Source organism: Helianthus annuus, chromosome 12 (assembly GCF_002127325.2).
Source record: "Helianthus annuus cultivar XRQ/B chromosome 12, HanXRQr2.0-SUNRISE, whole genome shotgun sequence".
NCBI lineage: Eukaryota > Viridiplantae > Streptophyta > Magnoliopsida > Asterales > Asteraceae > Helianthus > Helianthus annuus.
The window spans coordinates 122,512,638-122,529,013 of NC_035444.2; the positions used below are offsets into that span (position 1 = coordinate 122,512,638).

At 37.3% G+C, this 16,376-nt stretch overlaps 1 protein-coding gene across 1 annotated transcript; it reads left to right on the forward strand.

The window, feature by feature from the left end:
- The first annotated feature begins 9,951 nt into the window (after positions 1-9,951).
- LOC110868434 (multisite-specific tRNA:(cytosine-C(5))-methyltransferase) lies at positions 9,952-14,898 on the forward strand. Its single transcript, XM_022117590.2, has 13 exons — positions 9,952-10,233; positions 10,314-10,573; positions 10,652-10,718; positions 10,833-10,881; positions 11,308-11,393; positions 11,468-11,715; positions 12,114-12,169; positions 12,367-12,452; positions 12,534-12,626; positions 12,690-12,987; positions 13,500-14,059; positions 14,147-14,381; positions 14,463-14,898. The coding sequence occupies exons 1-13, from the start codon at positions 10,063-10,065 to the stop codon at positions 14,723-14,725; spliced, it is 2,472 nt and encodes an 823-aa protein (XP_021973282.1). The 5' UTR covers positions 9,952-10,062; the 3' UTR covers positions 14,726-14,898.
- Positions 14,899-16,376: the final 1,478 nt, after the last annotated feature.

Consider the following 16,376-nt stretch of genomic DNA (forward strand, 5'->3'; position numbering starts at 1 on the left):
AACATTTTCGACCGTATAAAGCTTTGAAAGGTGCCATGTTGATGCTAGCATGATAATTATTGTTGTAAGAGAACTCGATCAATGGTAGATGCGAATCCCAATTATCACCAAAGTCTATCACACATGCTCTAAGCATATCCTCCAATGTTTGTATCGTCCTCTCGGATTGTCCATCCGTTTGGGGATGATAAGCAGTGCTCAGATTTAGTTGGGTTCCCATAGTAGATTGCATGGTCTTCCAAAAGTGAGATGAGAATCGAGCATCACGATCAGATATGATGTTCAAAGGAACACCCTGTCGAGATACAATCTCATCAACATAGATCTTGGCGAGTTTATCAGCAGATAGATCCTCGCGAATCGGAAAAAAGTGAGCTGACTTTGTTAGACGATCAATGACTACCCAGACGGCATCATGACCTCTAGATGTGCGCGGTAACTTAGTGATGAGATCCATCACAATGTTCTCCCACTTCCATACCGGCATTTCTGGTTGTTCAAGCAAACCAGATGGGCGTTGATGTCAGACCCCTTTCTAAGGCGGAAGCACGAGGTGTGATCTTGAAAGGTTCTCATTACATACGAATGGTAAACATACTACATGCTCGTAAAAATAACTTCAAATGCCAATAACATTACGTAACGGAAAACATAGGTTAAGTTTAGAGTTTACATCACATCATAAAACATTGTCTGAAAAGTTTACAACATTATTCAAAGATAAACATAAACAACATCCAAGAGCAAGAGTAAGACCGCGCGCACATCTACTTTAGTTACCTGAAATACATGTGAGTTTTTGGAAAATCGTCAACATAATGTTGGTGTGAATTCATGCAGTTTTTGTATCGAACGTTTGTATACTTTAAATGAAAACATGGTATGTAATTTGTATAAATCAAGTATTTCTGTAAGTATAAGGAAATCGAGATCGCTAATGGTTTGCAAGGCCATTAACATGTGACACGACATAGGAAGCATCCAAACCATAGGCATTTTTAGTAGTCGATTCACGACTGGGACATAAAAGCACTGCTTGGTACTAGTTATCACCAAGAGTGTGGCTACCTGAAACCCATTAGATCTAACATTTTGTTCTGTGGTCTTAGTATGTACACGATTAATGGTGCTTCTGGTACCCTATTCGTGACATGATCTAAAGTATCATTCCTTAGTTTTTGTATTCAACATACCATAACACATGTATTTTCCCCAAGTTTAGAAAGCATATAAAAGTTTAAAAGTGGGGACATGAACTCACAACTTTGCGTTTCTTGCGCCGTAAACTTCACCGAGTTTGCTTATATAGCGTCGTGACCTATACGTGTTTTATTAACGTTAGTCACTATACTTGTATCACACAAGTACAAGTCACCATCTTCTATGTATTTGTTCTTTGTTGTTAAAAATAACTTATATTTTTAACTATGTATCTTACTTATATTATTTTTCCAATAAATATAAGTATCTTGTATTTTTCACCCGAGTTATGTATTTTAGTCCAAAATACATTTTAAGTTCATAACTTGTCCAAGTTACATAATCTTTTAAGAAATATATTTTCATAAATATATGTTCTTGTGTCTGTCTAAGCATGTTGTATGTGTATTTTCGTATCTCTACTCCTTGGGAGTATTTAGTGTATTTTCAAGTCCTAATACACTATTACATACAACACATATTACATACACTTAGCACAAAATTTGGTGACCAATATATATATATATTTTTCTCAAAAATATACATACTTAATATCAATTTTATCTTGAAGAAACCATCATTTCTTAACTTGAAATTTACAAAAATTAGGGAAACCTTGGTAAATATTTTTAGGTAAATTTTTAGGGAATAAGTTTCACCAAAACTTATATTTTCCTAAGTGTCAAAATTTTATAGAAATTTTGACATGGTTCCCCTAAAAATGGAGATTTCCCATGTTTTCAAAACATGTGTTTATTTTCTTTTAAAATCATCACAAACAATCATCAACTCATTCAACACTTACCGAGTGTCAAAATCAAGTAAATTACACTACATCATGAACTTGAAGTTTTTGTAAAAACTTGTAGTAACTTACCATGTTGTTTAGTAGGTTTAGTTATCCTTAAGAACATATTTATTTGTTTCTAAATCACATTCTTGAAAGATTTAGTCATTCACAACTTGTAAGATGATTTTTTTTAAAAATATTTCTTTTGTATTTTTCTTGTTACAAACATGTTTCTAATCTTGTTTAAACACTAAAAGTATGATTAGTTTACTTAGAAACCATGACTTTGTAAATCTTATAAATAAACTTGGTTTCTTGAGAAAATCATTTTGGTAATCATCTATTTACAAGATTTGCATTTTGTTTAAATCATCTTTACATATGAAAACCAATTTCATCATTCAAGCTCATGAAGACATAAAGCATGATGATCTTGGTCTTTCACAAGATCACCACCTTAACTTACTAGATCATGTGTTTAATCACAATCTAGTAGGTTTCTTATGATGTCTAACATCATAACACAAATCATCAATCATCAAGAAGCAAATAACACAAATCAACATGTATTCTTATGTTAAAGTATCATGATCATGTTCTTTAGTGTTCTATGTGATTAACAACATTCATCATCTTTTAACCATCAAAATATGAAGTAATAACAAGTGATAAGAAGCTTACAACTAGCACAAGGGCTAGGAAGAACACTTGAGGTTGAAGATGATAAATGGGTTGGATAGTAGCAAATGAAGAAGGTCCTTTAAGATCCACAAGCTCCAAGCTTCCTTAATCACCTTCTTACACCTTAGGATGGCCTTGAAATGGATGGGATTGAGTTGGAAATAATGGTGGTGTGGGTGGTGTAGTTTAGCCGAGATGAGGGAAGGGATGAAGGAGTGGTGTGTGAAGAAGATGGTGTAGGGTCTTGTTCTTATATCCAAGTTTGTGTAATAACCAATGTGTTTAGTGTTTCATATAGTACATCCAAGATCTCTAGTGAATCCAAGGAAGATCAAATGGGATCTAGGTGAATCAAGGGAAGATTTTGTTGGTGGGGTCACCCATTGTGACTGTAAATATGAGGGGGGGGGGGTAAAGTGTAAGTTTCAACCACTAATTTCATAAATAAGTTAAGTTTCAAGTGTCTTGATTAGGGACTTAATGTGTTATTATGTTATAAGAGGTGTCATGGTGTTTGGGAATTATAACTAGTTCAGAAATAATAAAACAATGCTTTTAGTGTAATTTTGATGTTTCGGGTAGTGTCCGGTTGTTCGGTTAGATACCGGTTCGTTAAAGTGTCAAACTATTCCGTTTAGTGATCTTTAAGTACCCTTTTGTGACACTTTCAATTCCCGACACTTAGGAAAGCATTCAGGACTAATTAGTCATATTTTTACAAGTTGCTAACTTGTTATAATGCTGAATTTTGCTAAAATATATGAAATTTAGCATTTAAAGTGTGTTTCGGGTGCTTTTCAGTGCGTATTTTAGCTTTCGGAAAGTCTATATGTTAACCCTTGTATACATTCTTGGGTTTCAATGTATTTTAGACGTTGGACCTACTCCTAGGCCCCAATTTTATTGTCTGACTGCTTTCTGCAGAATTGCTGACACAATGTGTCTTACCGGTGAGTTTACTAGTCTTTCTGACGCAACGCTAACATTAATGCATAAGGCAATATTTGAAGTATAATACGTGCATGAATTCACAAGTATAGCATGTAATCAGACAATGTTGACGTTTAAGCACATAATTGCAGATATTAAATATTAATTAAATTGAACGGAAATTACCGGTTTGGTGCCAGTTGTCACAGTTGATGTTCAGCCTTGACTTTGAGGCAAGTTAGGCATTTCGACACATACAAGGCAACATCCTTCTTCATACCCGGCCACCAATACTAAGTACGAAGATCCTTGTACATTTTGTGATGCGTGTGTAGTGTAATATATTTTAGATATATATTTAAGCCCTTTTTACACTTTTAGCCAAGTTTTAAATTTATAAAACACGATATTTACTAACACTAAACACACATATGGGCAAGTGCACCCATCGTGGACGTAGTATAGTGTTGGTAAGATACCGAGGTCGTCCAAGGACACAAGAGCTTTTAGTACCGGTTTATCCTCAACGTCTAATCAAATCAAAAATGCTAGAAAAGGTTTTTTAAACTAAGAAAATAAAAACTAACTAAATGCTGAAAAATAAAATAAAATAAAAACAGATAGACAAGATGAATCACTTGGATCCGACTCGTGTATTAGTATAACCTTTGATTATTTTCGCACTTTTGCACTTGTTTAAGAGATTATCTTAGTTATTGTAGTAGGCCCCTCTTTTGAAGGCGACGTTACCCTCAACCCAGTAGTTTGAGTCAGCAAGGATACAATCCTAAAGGGTCGGATTATTGAAAGATAATGAATTAAGTTATTAATGCAAATTATGGTAGGCCCCGCTTTTGGCGGTGACGTTACCCTCGGCTAAGTAGTCTGAGTCAGCAGGGATACAGTCCTAAATAGCCGGGTTATAGTATTAATAGTAGTTAACTTATGAGGGGGTCAAAGAGTTTGGATCCCCGCCATCCAATACCTATGGGCATTGAAGGAGATCCTACTAAATTTGACCCAGGTCCCTTGCAGGACCTCTAAACGCTGAACAAGGGCAAGACCCTTACCAAACCGTTCCCTTAACCCCCGACCAGGTAGCCAACATACCTCCATATAGACCGTGGAGATATGAATGGTGAAAATCTTTTATTTTATATAGACAGTAAAATAACGCCAAGACACCACGGACAAATGATAAGGAAAGATCACCTTCAACATAAGTAACTAGTTATTAAAGTCATTAATACAAAACCAAATAAAAAGTGCAAAAGATTAAAAATAAAAAGTATTATACTAAACACTTGTCTTCACCAAGTGATGTAAGAGACTTAGGCAAACACGGCCTTGATTGTCAAGAACTCTTACGATCAATCTTGGATCCCGAGATGACTCACACACTCTATGATGGACAATGGATGATGGTGGTGGATGATGGTGTTGTGATGGTGGTGGGTGGTGGATGAAGTGTGAGAGAGGTGGTGTGCCAAGGGATGAGTTGAAATGAAGCCAAGCACTCCTATTTATAGGCTGAACAGAAGGCTGGGCACGGCCCCGTGTCCGCTGGACACGCCCCCGTGCCCGTCTGACACTCTCTCTCTTCATTAATTGTAATTCGCAATTACAATTAATGCGCCTGCTGTACTTTCGCCACGCCCCCGTGCTCACTGGACACGGCCCCGTGGTGGGCAATAGAAGCTTCTATAGATTTGTCTTTTCTGCTGCTTCTTGGGCACGGCCGCGTGCTGGCTGAGCACGGGGCGTGTTCAGTCTTCTGACTTCTCTTTTTTGCTTGGGAGGATGCCGTTGAGGGGTCGGGCAATCCACTTTTGTTCCTTTTCTTGTATTTATGTTAGATTTAGCTGTCTTTTTGCTTCTTTTGTGAATTTGAGCTCATTTCATCATGAAAATACAAAAGGAAGACAAAAACACTCTTTTTCCAACATTAGTACTTAAAAAGGGTTAGTTTTATGCCTCATTTGATGTAATTTATATGTTGCATTTTACACACATCATTTTGTCAGCACCAGGATGGATTGAATAACGAGACTTGTGAGCTTCGTCCATCACTAGGGTGCAAAGATTGTCTTTACGCGGAATCCATAAACGATTCTTGAAATAAAGTAACCCATTATCTTTTGTTTCAAGTTGAAGCTTAAGATTAAGTGGTAACTCATTTTTCAACAAGCCTTGGGTTACACATGTTCGTTGTACGTGATGGATATGTGTTTGGATATCGGATAGAATTCGAACACAATGTAGTTTGACACGTTCCTTTCGACTTAGTGCATCGGCTACAACATTCGCCTTACCAGGATGGTAGCGAATCTCGCAGTCGTAATCGTTCAAAAGCTCGACCCAGCGTCGTTGTCTCATGTTTAGCTCCTTTTGATTGAAAATGTGTTGGAGACTTTTGTGGTTTATGAAAACCACACACTTCGTGCCATAGAGGTAGTGTCTCCAAATTTTCAGAGCAAAAAGCACAACACCTAACTCAAGATCATGAGTCGTGTAGTTTTTCTCGTGGATTTTCAATTGCCTTGACGCATAGGCTATGACTTTACCTCGTTGCATGAGAACACAACCAAGGCCTAGATTCGATGCATCACAATAGACAACGAAATCATCATTGCCATCAGGTAAAGATAAGACAGGAGCATCACAAAGTTTTCGTTTCAGCATTTGAAAAGCTTCCTCTTGTTTGGGTCCCCACTCAAAAGGCTTATTCTTCTTGGTCAAAGCAGTGAGAGGAACAACAATCTTGGAGAAGTTCGCGATAAATCATCGATAATATCCAGCAAAACCAAGAAATGAGCGAACTTCTGTAGGAGTAGTGGGTGTGTTCCAATCCTTAATCGCTGCGATTTTGAAAGGATCCACATGAATACCTTGCTCGTTGACAACATGACCCAAAAACTGAACTTCCTTAAGCTAAAATTCACACTTGGAGAACTTGGCAAAGAGTTGTTCATTCTTTAGGAGTTCCATTGTCAAATGAAGGTGTTGTTCCTGATCAGCTCGTGACTTCGAATAAATAAGGATGTCGTCAATGAAAATAATGATGAACTTGTCTAAATAAGGTTTATAAACCCTATTCATTAAGCCCATGAAGACAGCTGGAGCATTCGTCAAACCAAAAGGCATGACAGTGAACTCGTAATGACCATATCTCGTAAGGAAAACAGTTTTGGGAATATCTTCTTCGAGTACACGAAGCTGATGATACCCAGAACACAAATTGATCTTGGAAAAACATGTAGCACCTTGCAGCTGATCAAATAGATCATCAATTCGTGGTAGGGGATATCAATTCTTGATTGTGAGTTTGTTGAGCTCACGATAATCGATACACATGCGGAAAGATCCATCTTTATTTTTCACGAACAGGACTGGAGCGCCCCAAGGTGAAAAACTCGAACGGATGAATCCTTTGTCAGATAACTCTTGAAGCTGCTTCGACAACTCTTGCATCTCAGACGTTGCAAGGCGGTAAGGTGCTTTAGCAATTGGGTTGGCACCAGGTACAAGATCAATATGAAACTCGACTTGACGAACTGGAGGTAAACCAGGCAGTTCATCAGGAGACACCTCTGGATAATCTCGAACAATAGGAATATCTCGAACATTCTTGCTTTTGCCTTTCTCCTCTACGACATGTGCCAGAAAGGCCACATAATTCTTTCGTAGGTATTTTTGGGCTCGAGTACATGACATGAGTTTCAGACTACTCGAAGGTTTCTCTCCACGAACATTTAGAATTTCACCAGATGAAAGAGGTATACGAACAACCTTGTCAAAACAAATCACCTCAGCATGATGCTTGGTTAACCAATCCATTCCTACGATAATATTGAAACTTTAACGTTGCATCGGCATGAGGTCAATAGGAAAAAAGTGAAAGCATATAAAAAGCAAATGTGAGAATGAAACAAGTAAATTCAAATTAACATTTGTGTGCTAATGGGGTGTTTGGCCTAGCTTTTTTTTTTTTTTTTTTTATCTAAGCTTATAGCCTTTTTAGCTTATTTTTACAAAATAAGCACTAATGGGTGTTTGGTTTAGCTTTTTAAGCTTATGCTTATTAGCTTATATAAGCTAATTCCAAGAAGCTTATGGGAAGATGGTTTTTTTAGCTTATTTGAATAAGCTTATTTGAAGAAGATGGTTTTTTACTCATTTACCCTCAAATGGTGGATTAACTCATTTGAATCTGATACACATAATGGTATTATACCCCTTCCAATAATACAAAATAACTTAACAAACAACTAAAGATTTAATTATTAATTATTTTGAGTGATTACTATACCCCTTCCCATTAGCATTCAAAGTTGTTCATCGCCTGACGGCTCTACGGCTTTGCCAAGATGGACTAAAAAACATAACATCATCAAATTAATTTAAGGGTTGTTTCAGCCCGAATGACTTGTTTCAATGACATAATCACATGTTTTGTAATCCACCGATTAGTTTGTCAACTTAAGTGATTTTTTTTTCAAATAAAAGGAATATGAGTGAATTTAATATTGCATTTAACCCACCGATTAGAAAAGGATACGCGACACAAAACATATTGGTAGAAAAGGATACGCGACGCAAAACATAATGGCGGCATGTGATTTTAACATATGTTTTACGTTTGCATGGGCTGGATGGGAGGGGACAACACATGATACTAGAATTTTCAATGAAGCATTGCGTAGGCCCGAAGTTAATTTTCCACGTCCAATAGGTGGTTAGTACCATTTCATGTTTCCTTAAACCTTATGTTTTGCTTATTTTTTTATATAAGTAATACTATTTATTTTATTCATTATAGATAAATATTACGTTGTTGATGCTGGATATCCAAATACTAGAGGTTATCTTGCTCCATATAAAGGAACCAACATTCGTTATCATCTACTAGATTTTCGTCGTGGAAAAGACGGTTGCTAGTCGTGCTTCTAGAGGATCTAAAGAGATATTTAACTACCATCATTGAGAAATGTCATTGAACAAACTTTTGGAGTATGGAAGGCTAGATGGGAGATATTACAACATATGCATGTCAATTACACCTACGAGACACAAGTGAAGATCGTGCTAGCATCTATGATAATTCATAATTATATTAGAAAAAAGATACATGTGACGAAGGATTTACCAGGGCGCAACAAGAATCTTACACTCCAAATAATGGTCGAGGATCTAATGATATTAATGAAGTAAATGAAGACACAAGTACACAACGTAGAATAGATGATTTATACATGAGTGCAGTTAGAGATATGATTGCAGGAGATCTAACCAAACCAAGATGAATGTTTATTGAATATTAATGTATTTTTGTAGAAGTTTTACGTCATCATCGACATAGATTTATCCAAAAATAATGGTATAACTCATAAAAACAAAGCCGATACATATAAAATATAAGTTATGTGATAATATGTAACCATGCCCCTTTTGGTCATTTTACTAACTCATTTTTGCAGATATATATAACTTGTAGAATGTAAGTTAATCCAAACACTTAAAAATAACTTATCAAATGAAAGAAAATAAGTATAACCTACTTTAAAATACAAGCATAAACCAAAAAAATAAAAGCTACGCCAAACACCCCTAACACTATGTTCCCGAGTTTCATTAACATTATGTTCCCGAGTTTCATTTAACAAGGGAAGAGAAAGGAATTAAAAGGAAGAGAGTAAAAAATGTGTTCCAGAGTTTTTTTTAGGAAGGGAAGTGGTGAGAAAAGAAAGGAAACAAGGGGATGATTGATGCAAATATTCATCCTCCCAATTTGGAGAGATTTGGTGAGAAAAGATTATTATGAATCTCAGACTTTTTTAAATTTCCTAAATTACCCTCAAATTCATTTAATAACACTAAAAGTGTAACTTTCTTTTCTTTTCCTCCCAACTCGGGAACACATAAAATATTAAATTTCCTTTCATTTCCTTTTCATTTCATTAAACTCGGGAACACGAATATAATCACATCTTTTCCTTTCCATTCTCTTGTAATTCCCCTTCCTTTCTCTTCTATCGTTAAATGAAACTCGGGAACACAGTGTAAATGAGAGAAAAGAAAAGATTTGGAAAAAAATAATTTTTAGTTGTGTTCCAGAGTTTTATTAAAGTAGAGAAGAGAAGAGAAAATGAGAGGTTTTTTGCCTAAATTTAATCTTTCCAATTTGGAAAGAAACGGGAAAAAGAGAAAAGAAAATGAGAGAATCATTTCTTTTCTTCCCTTAACTTAACTCGGGAACACGGCGTAAATGTGGTGAAAAGATATCAGGGATAAAATGTATAGATAAGCCCAAATGAAGGCCCAGTTCAGCCCTAAACGGCTAAACCTATGCGTTTAAAAAATAAAATAAAGCGTGGTATCATCCCCCTCTCTCTCTGCCCTTGCGAAGAGAAACCTCCAACATCATCTTTGTGAGTAGCAAGCAAGTAAGCAAGAAGGAAGAAATGGGAGGCAGAGGGCGGTCGAGAAGAACTCAAAGAAAGCATTTTCGTGATGGCAGGGAAAACGTTTGGAAAAACAACAACGACAAATCGGAGCCTCAACAACAAAATAAAGAGAACAACAACTGGCAGCCCTTCGTTGCTGAGAACGCCGCCTTTAATGAGTACTATAAGGTAAGCAGCAGATACTTGTTTGCTTGCTTGCAGTCCTTCCTAAACGATAAAAAAAAAACCTTGGTTTGTTGGTTATGTAGGAGCAAGGGATTGTGCGTCCGGAGGAGTGGGACGCTTTCATGGAGTGTTTGAGGAACCCACTTCCTTCTGCTTTCAGGATCAATTCCAGTAGCCAGTTCTCTATGGATCTCAAATCGCAGTTACAGGATGAATTTTCCAAATCTCTTCAAATCGCAGGTGAAGCTGAGGGCATAAAGTCATTGCCTTGGTATCCTGATAACTTTGCTTGGCAGTCAAGTTTTTCAAGAATGCAACTCAGAAAGAACAAGAGTCTTGAGAGGTCCGTATATGCAGTCATCCTGTTACTTTTACTTGGACTCTCTTCTAAGCTCTTGTTTCCTATCAAATAATAATTTAGGTTTCATGAGTTCCTAAAGCAAGAAAATGAAATTGGAAACATTACCAGACAGGAGGCTGTTAGCATGGTGTGCAACCTTTACTTTATCATTTGTTTTTTTTTTCATGATCAATTTGTTGCTATGTATCTGCCTTATGCATGCTGTCTTGCTCAAGTAATATATCATTTATTTGGCACACAGGTACCTCCACTGTTCTTGGATGTACATCGAGATCATTTTGTTATTGACTGTAAGTAATGATATTTGTAGCTAATGCCACTGGATCTACATTTCACACATATTAATTAATTAATTAATTAATGCACATATATATGCTTTTGAAATGGATCATTGCCTATTTCTAAAGAATTGTTGGCAACCCATTTAACATGTTGTGTCTTTCATATACAACTAGAGGTGGCAGTTTGATTCATTTACTTTTTGAAAATCACCCAGAGTGTCTTTGAATTGCTTATAGCCTCCTAACTTGTATTACTTTACAAATATAGAATATTATTGTAATAGCTTTGGTATTCGTGATCAAACTTAATACAATGAAAATAGACAAAGAAAAAGATTGCAGGTTGATCCCACCTGACCTGTTTTGGCTTGAAGCATACAGCCTGTTTTCGATTGAAGCTGTGTTAAATGTTTGATTTTTTTTTTTAATCTACAGTGTGTGCAGCTCCAGGCTCAAAAACGTTTCAACTACTTGAAATGATACACCAGGCATCGGACGTGGGATCTTTACCAAGTGGAATGGTTATATTTTTCTCTCTGATGATTCATCTTTAGTACATTTAGTTTATGTAACATGTAATAATTCTGTTTTGTAGGTTGTAGCAAACGATGTTGATGTACAACGATGCAATCTTCTTATTCATCAAACAAAAAGAATGTGCACTGCCAACTTGGTTGTGACTAACCATGAAGCTCAACATTTTCCAAGTTGTCACATGAAGAAGAATCATGAGAATGTCTCTGAGTTGGGTATGACTCAGCTGTTATTTGACCGTGTCCTGTGTGATGTTCCATGCAGTGGAGATGGTACTCTTCGCAAAGCTCCCGATATCTGGAGAAAATGGTAACTACATTTTAGTAATGCAATTGATTCTTGGATTTCAAATCTTAATAATTAGGTCTTAATGTTGACATAAACATACCCATTGCAGCAGAACTTGCTTTAAAAAACAGAATGATATTACGTGTTTACCCTTTTGTAATCTTGTATGAGAGACTTTTCTTTTTTATTCCATCAGCTTTTTTTTTTTTACTTTATCTTGTAATAATGTTCTTTTCGATAATGTTATCTATTTGTTCTTTGAATAAAAAAATTACCAAACATTGAAACTAACACTATCTACCTTGAGTCCTTGACACTGATTTGCCACATTTGATTATACGATTTTTATTATTTTATATATTATATAAGCACTTATAAAACAGACATCAAACACCCTATGGATTTCTCATGAATTGCAGGAGTGTGGGGATGGCTAATGGTGTTCATTGTCTACAACTTCAGATAGCCATGCGAGGTTTGTAATATATTCACTAATGGTTAACCATTGTTTAATTTGATTGCAACTGTCCAACGTTGTTCCATTTTCCGTAATGTTCTACAGTCAAGCTTTGGAAAACTGTACCTCTCAAATAAGTTTTAATGATGGGTTCTTTTGTTGTCACACCTGCACCATTATAAAGTTACAATAATTAACTTATATTTTTATTACAGGTTTGGCATTGCTCAGAAGTGGTGGAAGAATGGTTTACTCAACATGCTCTATGAATCCTGTGGAAAATGAGGCTGTAGTGTCTGAGGTTATATTTAAGAGTCAAGTAGCTACACAACTGTGATTTTCTTTTCACGTCATGTGTGGCACTAAATTTATATTGTTTCAGATTCTGAGGAGGTGTGGAGGCTCCGTTGAGCTTGTTGATGTATCTACCGAGCTCCCTCAGCTTATTCGCAGGCCCGGTCTCAAAAGTTGGAAGGTCTGTTTGTTTTACAGTTTTATATAAATTTTGTCAGTCATAAAATTTTGATAAATTGTATAGGTTCGAGACAAAGGTGTGTGGTTAGCTTCTCATAAAGATGCTTGCAAACATGGAAGAAGTGGGATTGTTCCCAGCATGTTTCCTTCTGGGCAAGCCCATTTAGACACATCTGATGATACCAATGAGAACCCAGGTGCAGAGATAATTGAAGATGGGAATTCTAACAACGGGGATGTTGATGTTTTGGTGCCTGAAGTTTCATCACTTCCATTAGAGCGTTGCATGCGTTTCGTGCCTCATGACCAAAACACCGGAGCTTTTTTTGTTGCTGTTTTCCACAAGATTTCTCAATTACCAGGTCAGTATCTTTTGAACTATGGGGAGCGTTAAGAAGTTATTTACTTAAGAGGTGGTGGAATGGGTTATGGGTGAGTGACACAGGTTATGTAACAGGTCAAACTAAGTTGGTTTCAGAATGTGTAATTTTTTAGTATGGTTGACCTTTGTCTTAAATTACTACATTTTTTATAAATAGTTAAGTGTCAACCATGATTCATAAGTTATATTGTTTCTGTAATGATCCGATAAAAGAATTGATAAAGATTAAGAATTGACAAAAAATGTTTCGGGTTAAACCCTATCAGGACGTTCTTGAGTTGACCTATACCCAAAGTTACCTATTTTGACAAGTTTTCAATGTGCGTGACCACCCATTTTGTGACCACCTTTAGTTTTATGCATTCACTTTCTTCTCTAAGCTCTAAAAATAGCCTGAATCGACCCATTTAAATTGAACGGGTCAAAGGTGCTACCTCTAATTTGCATTTGTATCTACTAAAACAGAGCTTGTTTTGCTTCTCATTGGTGCAGTCTTACAAACAAAGTCAAACAAACATTCGCGAGAACGGGATTCTGATAGTGATGAAAAAGTGAAACAAGGAGAAGATAAAGATGTTAATGAAACGGATGTGAGTAATGCTGATGCAGGTGTACTCGATGAAAAAGCGAAACAAGGAGAAGATAAAGATGTTAATGAAGAGGCAATAGCTGATGCTGGTGTACCCGTCAAAGAGTCTGATGAAGAGTTGTTGGACTGTAATCCAAGTAAAAAGCTTAGAGTTGAGAGTCCAAATAAACCAAAATCTCGTGCAGAGAAGGCCAATGATAAGAGAAAGTTGCAGATTCAAGGCAAGTGGTTTGGAGTTGACCCTGTTGTTTTCTTCGAAGATGATGCTATTCTCACTGGTATCAAGGAGTTCTATGGCATCAAAGAATCTTTTCCGTTTAACCATCACCTTATTACACGAAATAGTGATACCAATCATGTGAAGAGAATTTACTATATTTCGGAATCTGTCAAGAACGTTGTGGAACTCAACTTCCTAGCTGGAGAGCAACTCAAAATAACTTCCATCGGTCTCAAGATGTTTGTAAGTTGTCTGTGAATGTTATTCTAGTTTATTTATTTATTTAATAATAATAATAATAATATTAAATTTCCGGGGTTTCTGTTCCAGGAAAGGCAAACATCTAGAGAAGGCGTTTCCACAGCTTGTGTGTTCAGAATATCTTCAGAAGGTTTGCCATTGCTTCTTCCACATATGACCAAACAGATAGCTTGTGCATCACCTGCGGATTTCAAGCATTTATTGCAATACAAATCCATCAAATTTCCAGATTTAGTTGATGATGGATTTCGTGAAAAGGTTTCCACGCTTTCTTTGGGCTGTTGTGTGGTGGTTCTCAACAAAGGTTTGTTTGCTAGCCGAGCTGTTGGTCCTGTTGTATGTCAACCCTCTTCCTTAAAATCTACTTTGTTTTGTTGTATGACAGATAATGAAGGCTCATCTGATCCGCCTGTGGTGGATAGATCAACGATTGCCATTGGTTGCTGGAAAGGGCGTTCTAGTTTATCAGTGATGGTGACAGCTATCGACTGTCAGGAAATGTTGGAAAGGTTACTGGTTCGGTTTGAGACCAAAAGCGGATCTTCAGACATTAACTGCGAGGAGGCAGCAAATGTTGATGATGCGCAAGTGAAGGATGTTTCTGAAACCGTAACGACATCAGATGATGTTGAAGTAAACAAAGAATAGGCATTCACAACTACTGGATTTTGTACTCTGATTGAAATGGAATCATGATACATGGGAAAAAAGTAGGACATTGAATTTGGAGGGGCTTTCTGATTGTTGTACCCGGAAAACAATACTTTGTGACTTGTTCTATTTACCTTGCTTTTCTTGCACTATTAGCCTTTTATCATATATTCTCCAAGTGTGTCCAAAATAACTAGGCTCACCACTATTAGCCTTAGGGCTTGCCATTGTTTTGAGCTTTCAATTTCAAAAAGTTTGCTCCAAATCTTCAAATATTGTTTTGCACTTTCATCACTAGCTTTTCAATCACTTCCCTCCCTTTCCCCTTGTTTCTATATGGATCTTAAATGATGTGTCACACCCCCAAAATCCCACCTGCGGAGTACTACCGCTTGGAGGCGTGACTGACCAGGATCCAGCCACCAATCATACTGAACAAGCATATAAGCAGTTATAAAAGTTTAACCAATACGATTGGTGTTTCAAAACAAACAAGTTAAGTTGCAAGCGGAAGCATAAGTCTTTAAAGTTAAAACATAAGTTCAAATGGTTTCAAGCTTAACACAGTACGCAGCAATCCGTGTCCCACAACGACCCTCCTCCATGCAAGCTCCAACTGAGTACCTATGGTCCTGCAAAGCATGTAGTAACGAGTCAACAACTAGTTGAGTGAGTTCACAGTTGGGTGTTCGTTTTAGTTGTTTCGAAAACGGTTTCCTTTAACTGGCATCCTGCCGTGGGGGTTACCCCATAGTTTAAAAACGTGACATGTTCGTTCCCAGTTACTCCGGCATTCCAGCCGTGGGGGCTACCCCATGTTAGTTATCAGGCATTTCGGCCGTGGGGGCTACCCCATGCGTACACTAGACTCGTTACCATATCGACTGCTGACTGTAGTCATGTTTATGTGCCCTGAAAACATCAATGTCTATCATCATTGACGTGCCCCAGATCCATTAGTTCACGCCCGTCCTCTGCGGCACGGTGTGAGGCTTGTCAGACCTAAATAGCGCTATCTAACTAATGACCCGCTCGCCATTGGCCCGGCGATTAGTCGATACAAAAAGGAGGGACTTCGTGATAGAGTTTTAGTCTAGTACGTGTTATCCGTCCATCCGGACGAGGAATCACATTCCTGAACCACTGACGTCCTACCCAAGGAGGACGAGGAATCCACGTTCCTTAACCCCGTTCCCAACCCAGGGAATCCCATGCTTTGTAGAGGGTGTGAACTCACCTTGGTTTGCTCGGTAGTAACACAGAAAAGTCAATCAATTGCAGGTAATCAATTAGGTCCTATCACAGATATTTTTCGTATCAGATTCAAGCCAGCAATGCACGTATGTTCAACACGTATGGCAAACACGTTTAACAGTTCACAGTATTTTCAATCAACAGTAGCACATACGGCTCATAAGTTCAGTCCAACTACTTAAGCCCAAAACACGTAATAGCAGTTAACACAGAAGCCCATAAGTCCGGCCCATTAACTAAGGCCCGTAACTAAGCAAGTCCAATAAGCGTGGTCTCGAGTCGCAACCGGACTCGCAAGCATGGTCTCGAGTCATGTTGTTTGTGTTGATCATGGATGGTTGCGAGTCGCAACCTATGTCGCAACCGTGGTCTCGGCTAATCATGCTAAGGTCTC

Excerpts from the sequence above, each read along its gene's own strand:
- LOC110868434 (XM_022117590.2), top strand. The coding sequence starts at position 10,063 with ATGGGAGGCAGAGGGCGGTCGAGAAGAACTCAAAGAAAGCATTTTCGT. Across the intron at positions 11,394-11,467 it reads GATCTTTACCAAGTGGAATG|GTTGTAGCAAACGATGTTGA; the intron begins GTTATATTTTTC and ends TCTGTTTTGTAG. Across the intron at positions 12,988-13,499 it reads CAAGATTTCTCAATTACCAG|TCTTACAAACAAAGTCAAAC; the intron begins GTCAGTATCTTT and ends TCATTGGTGCAG.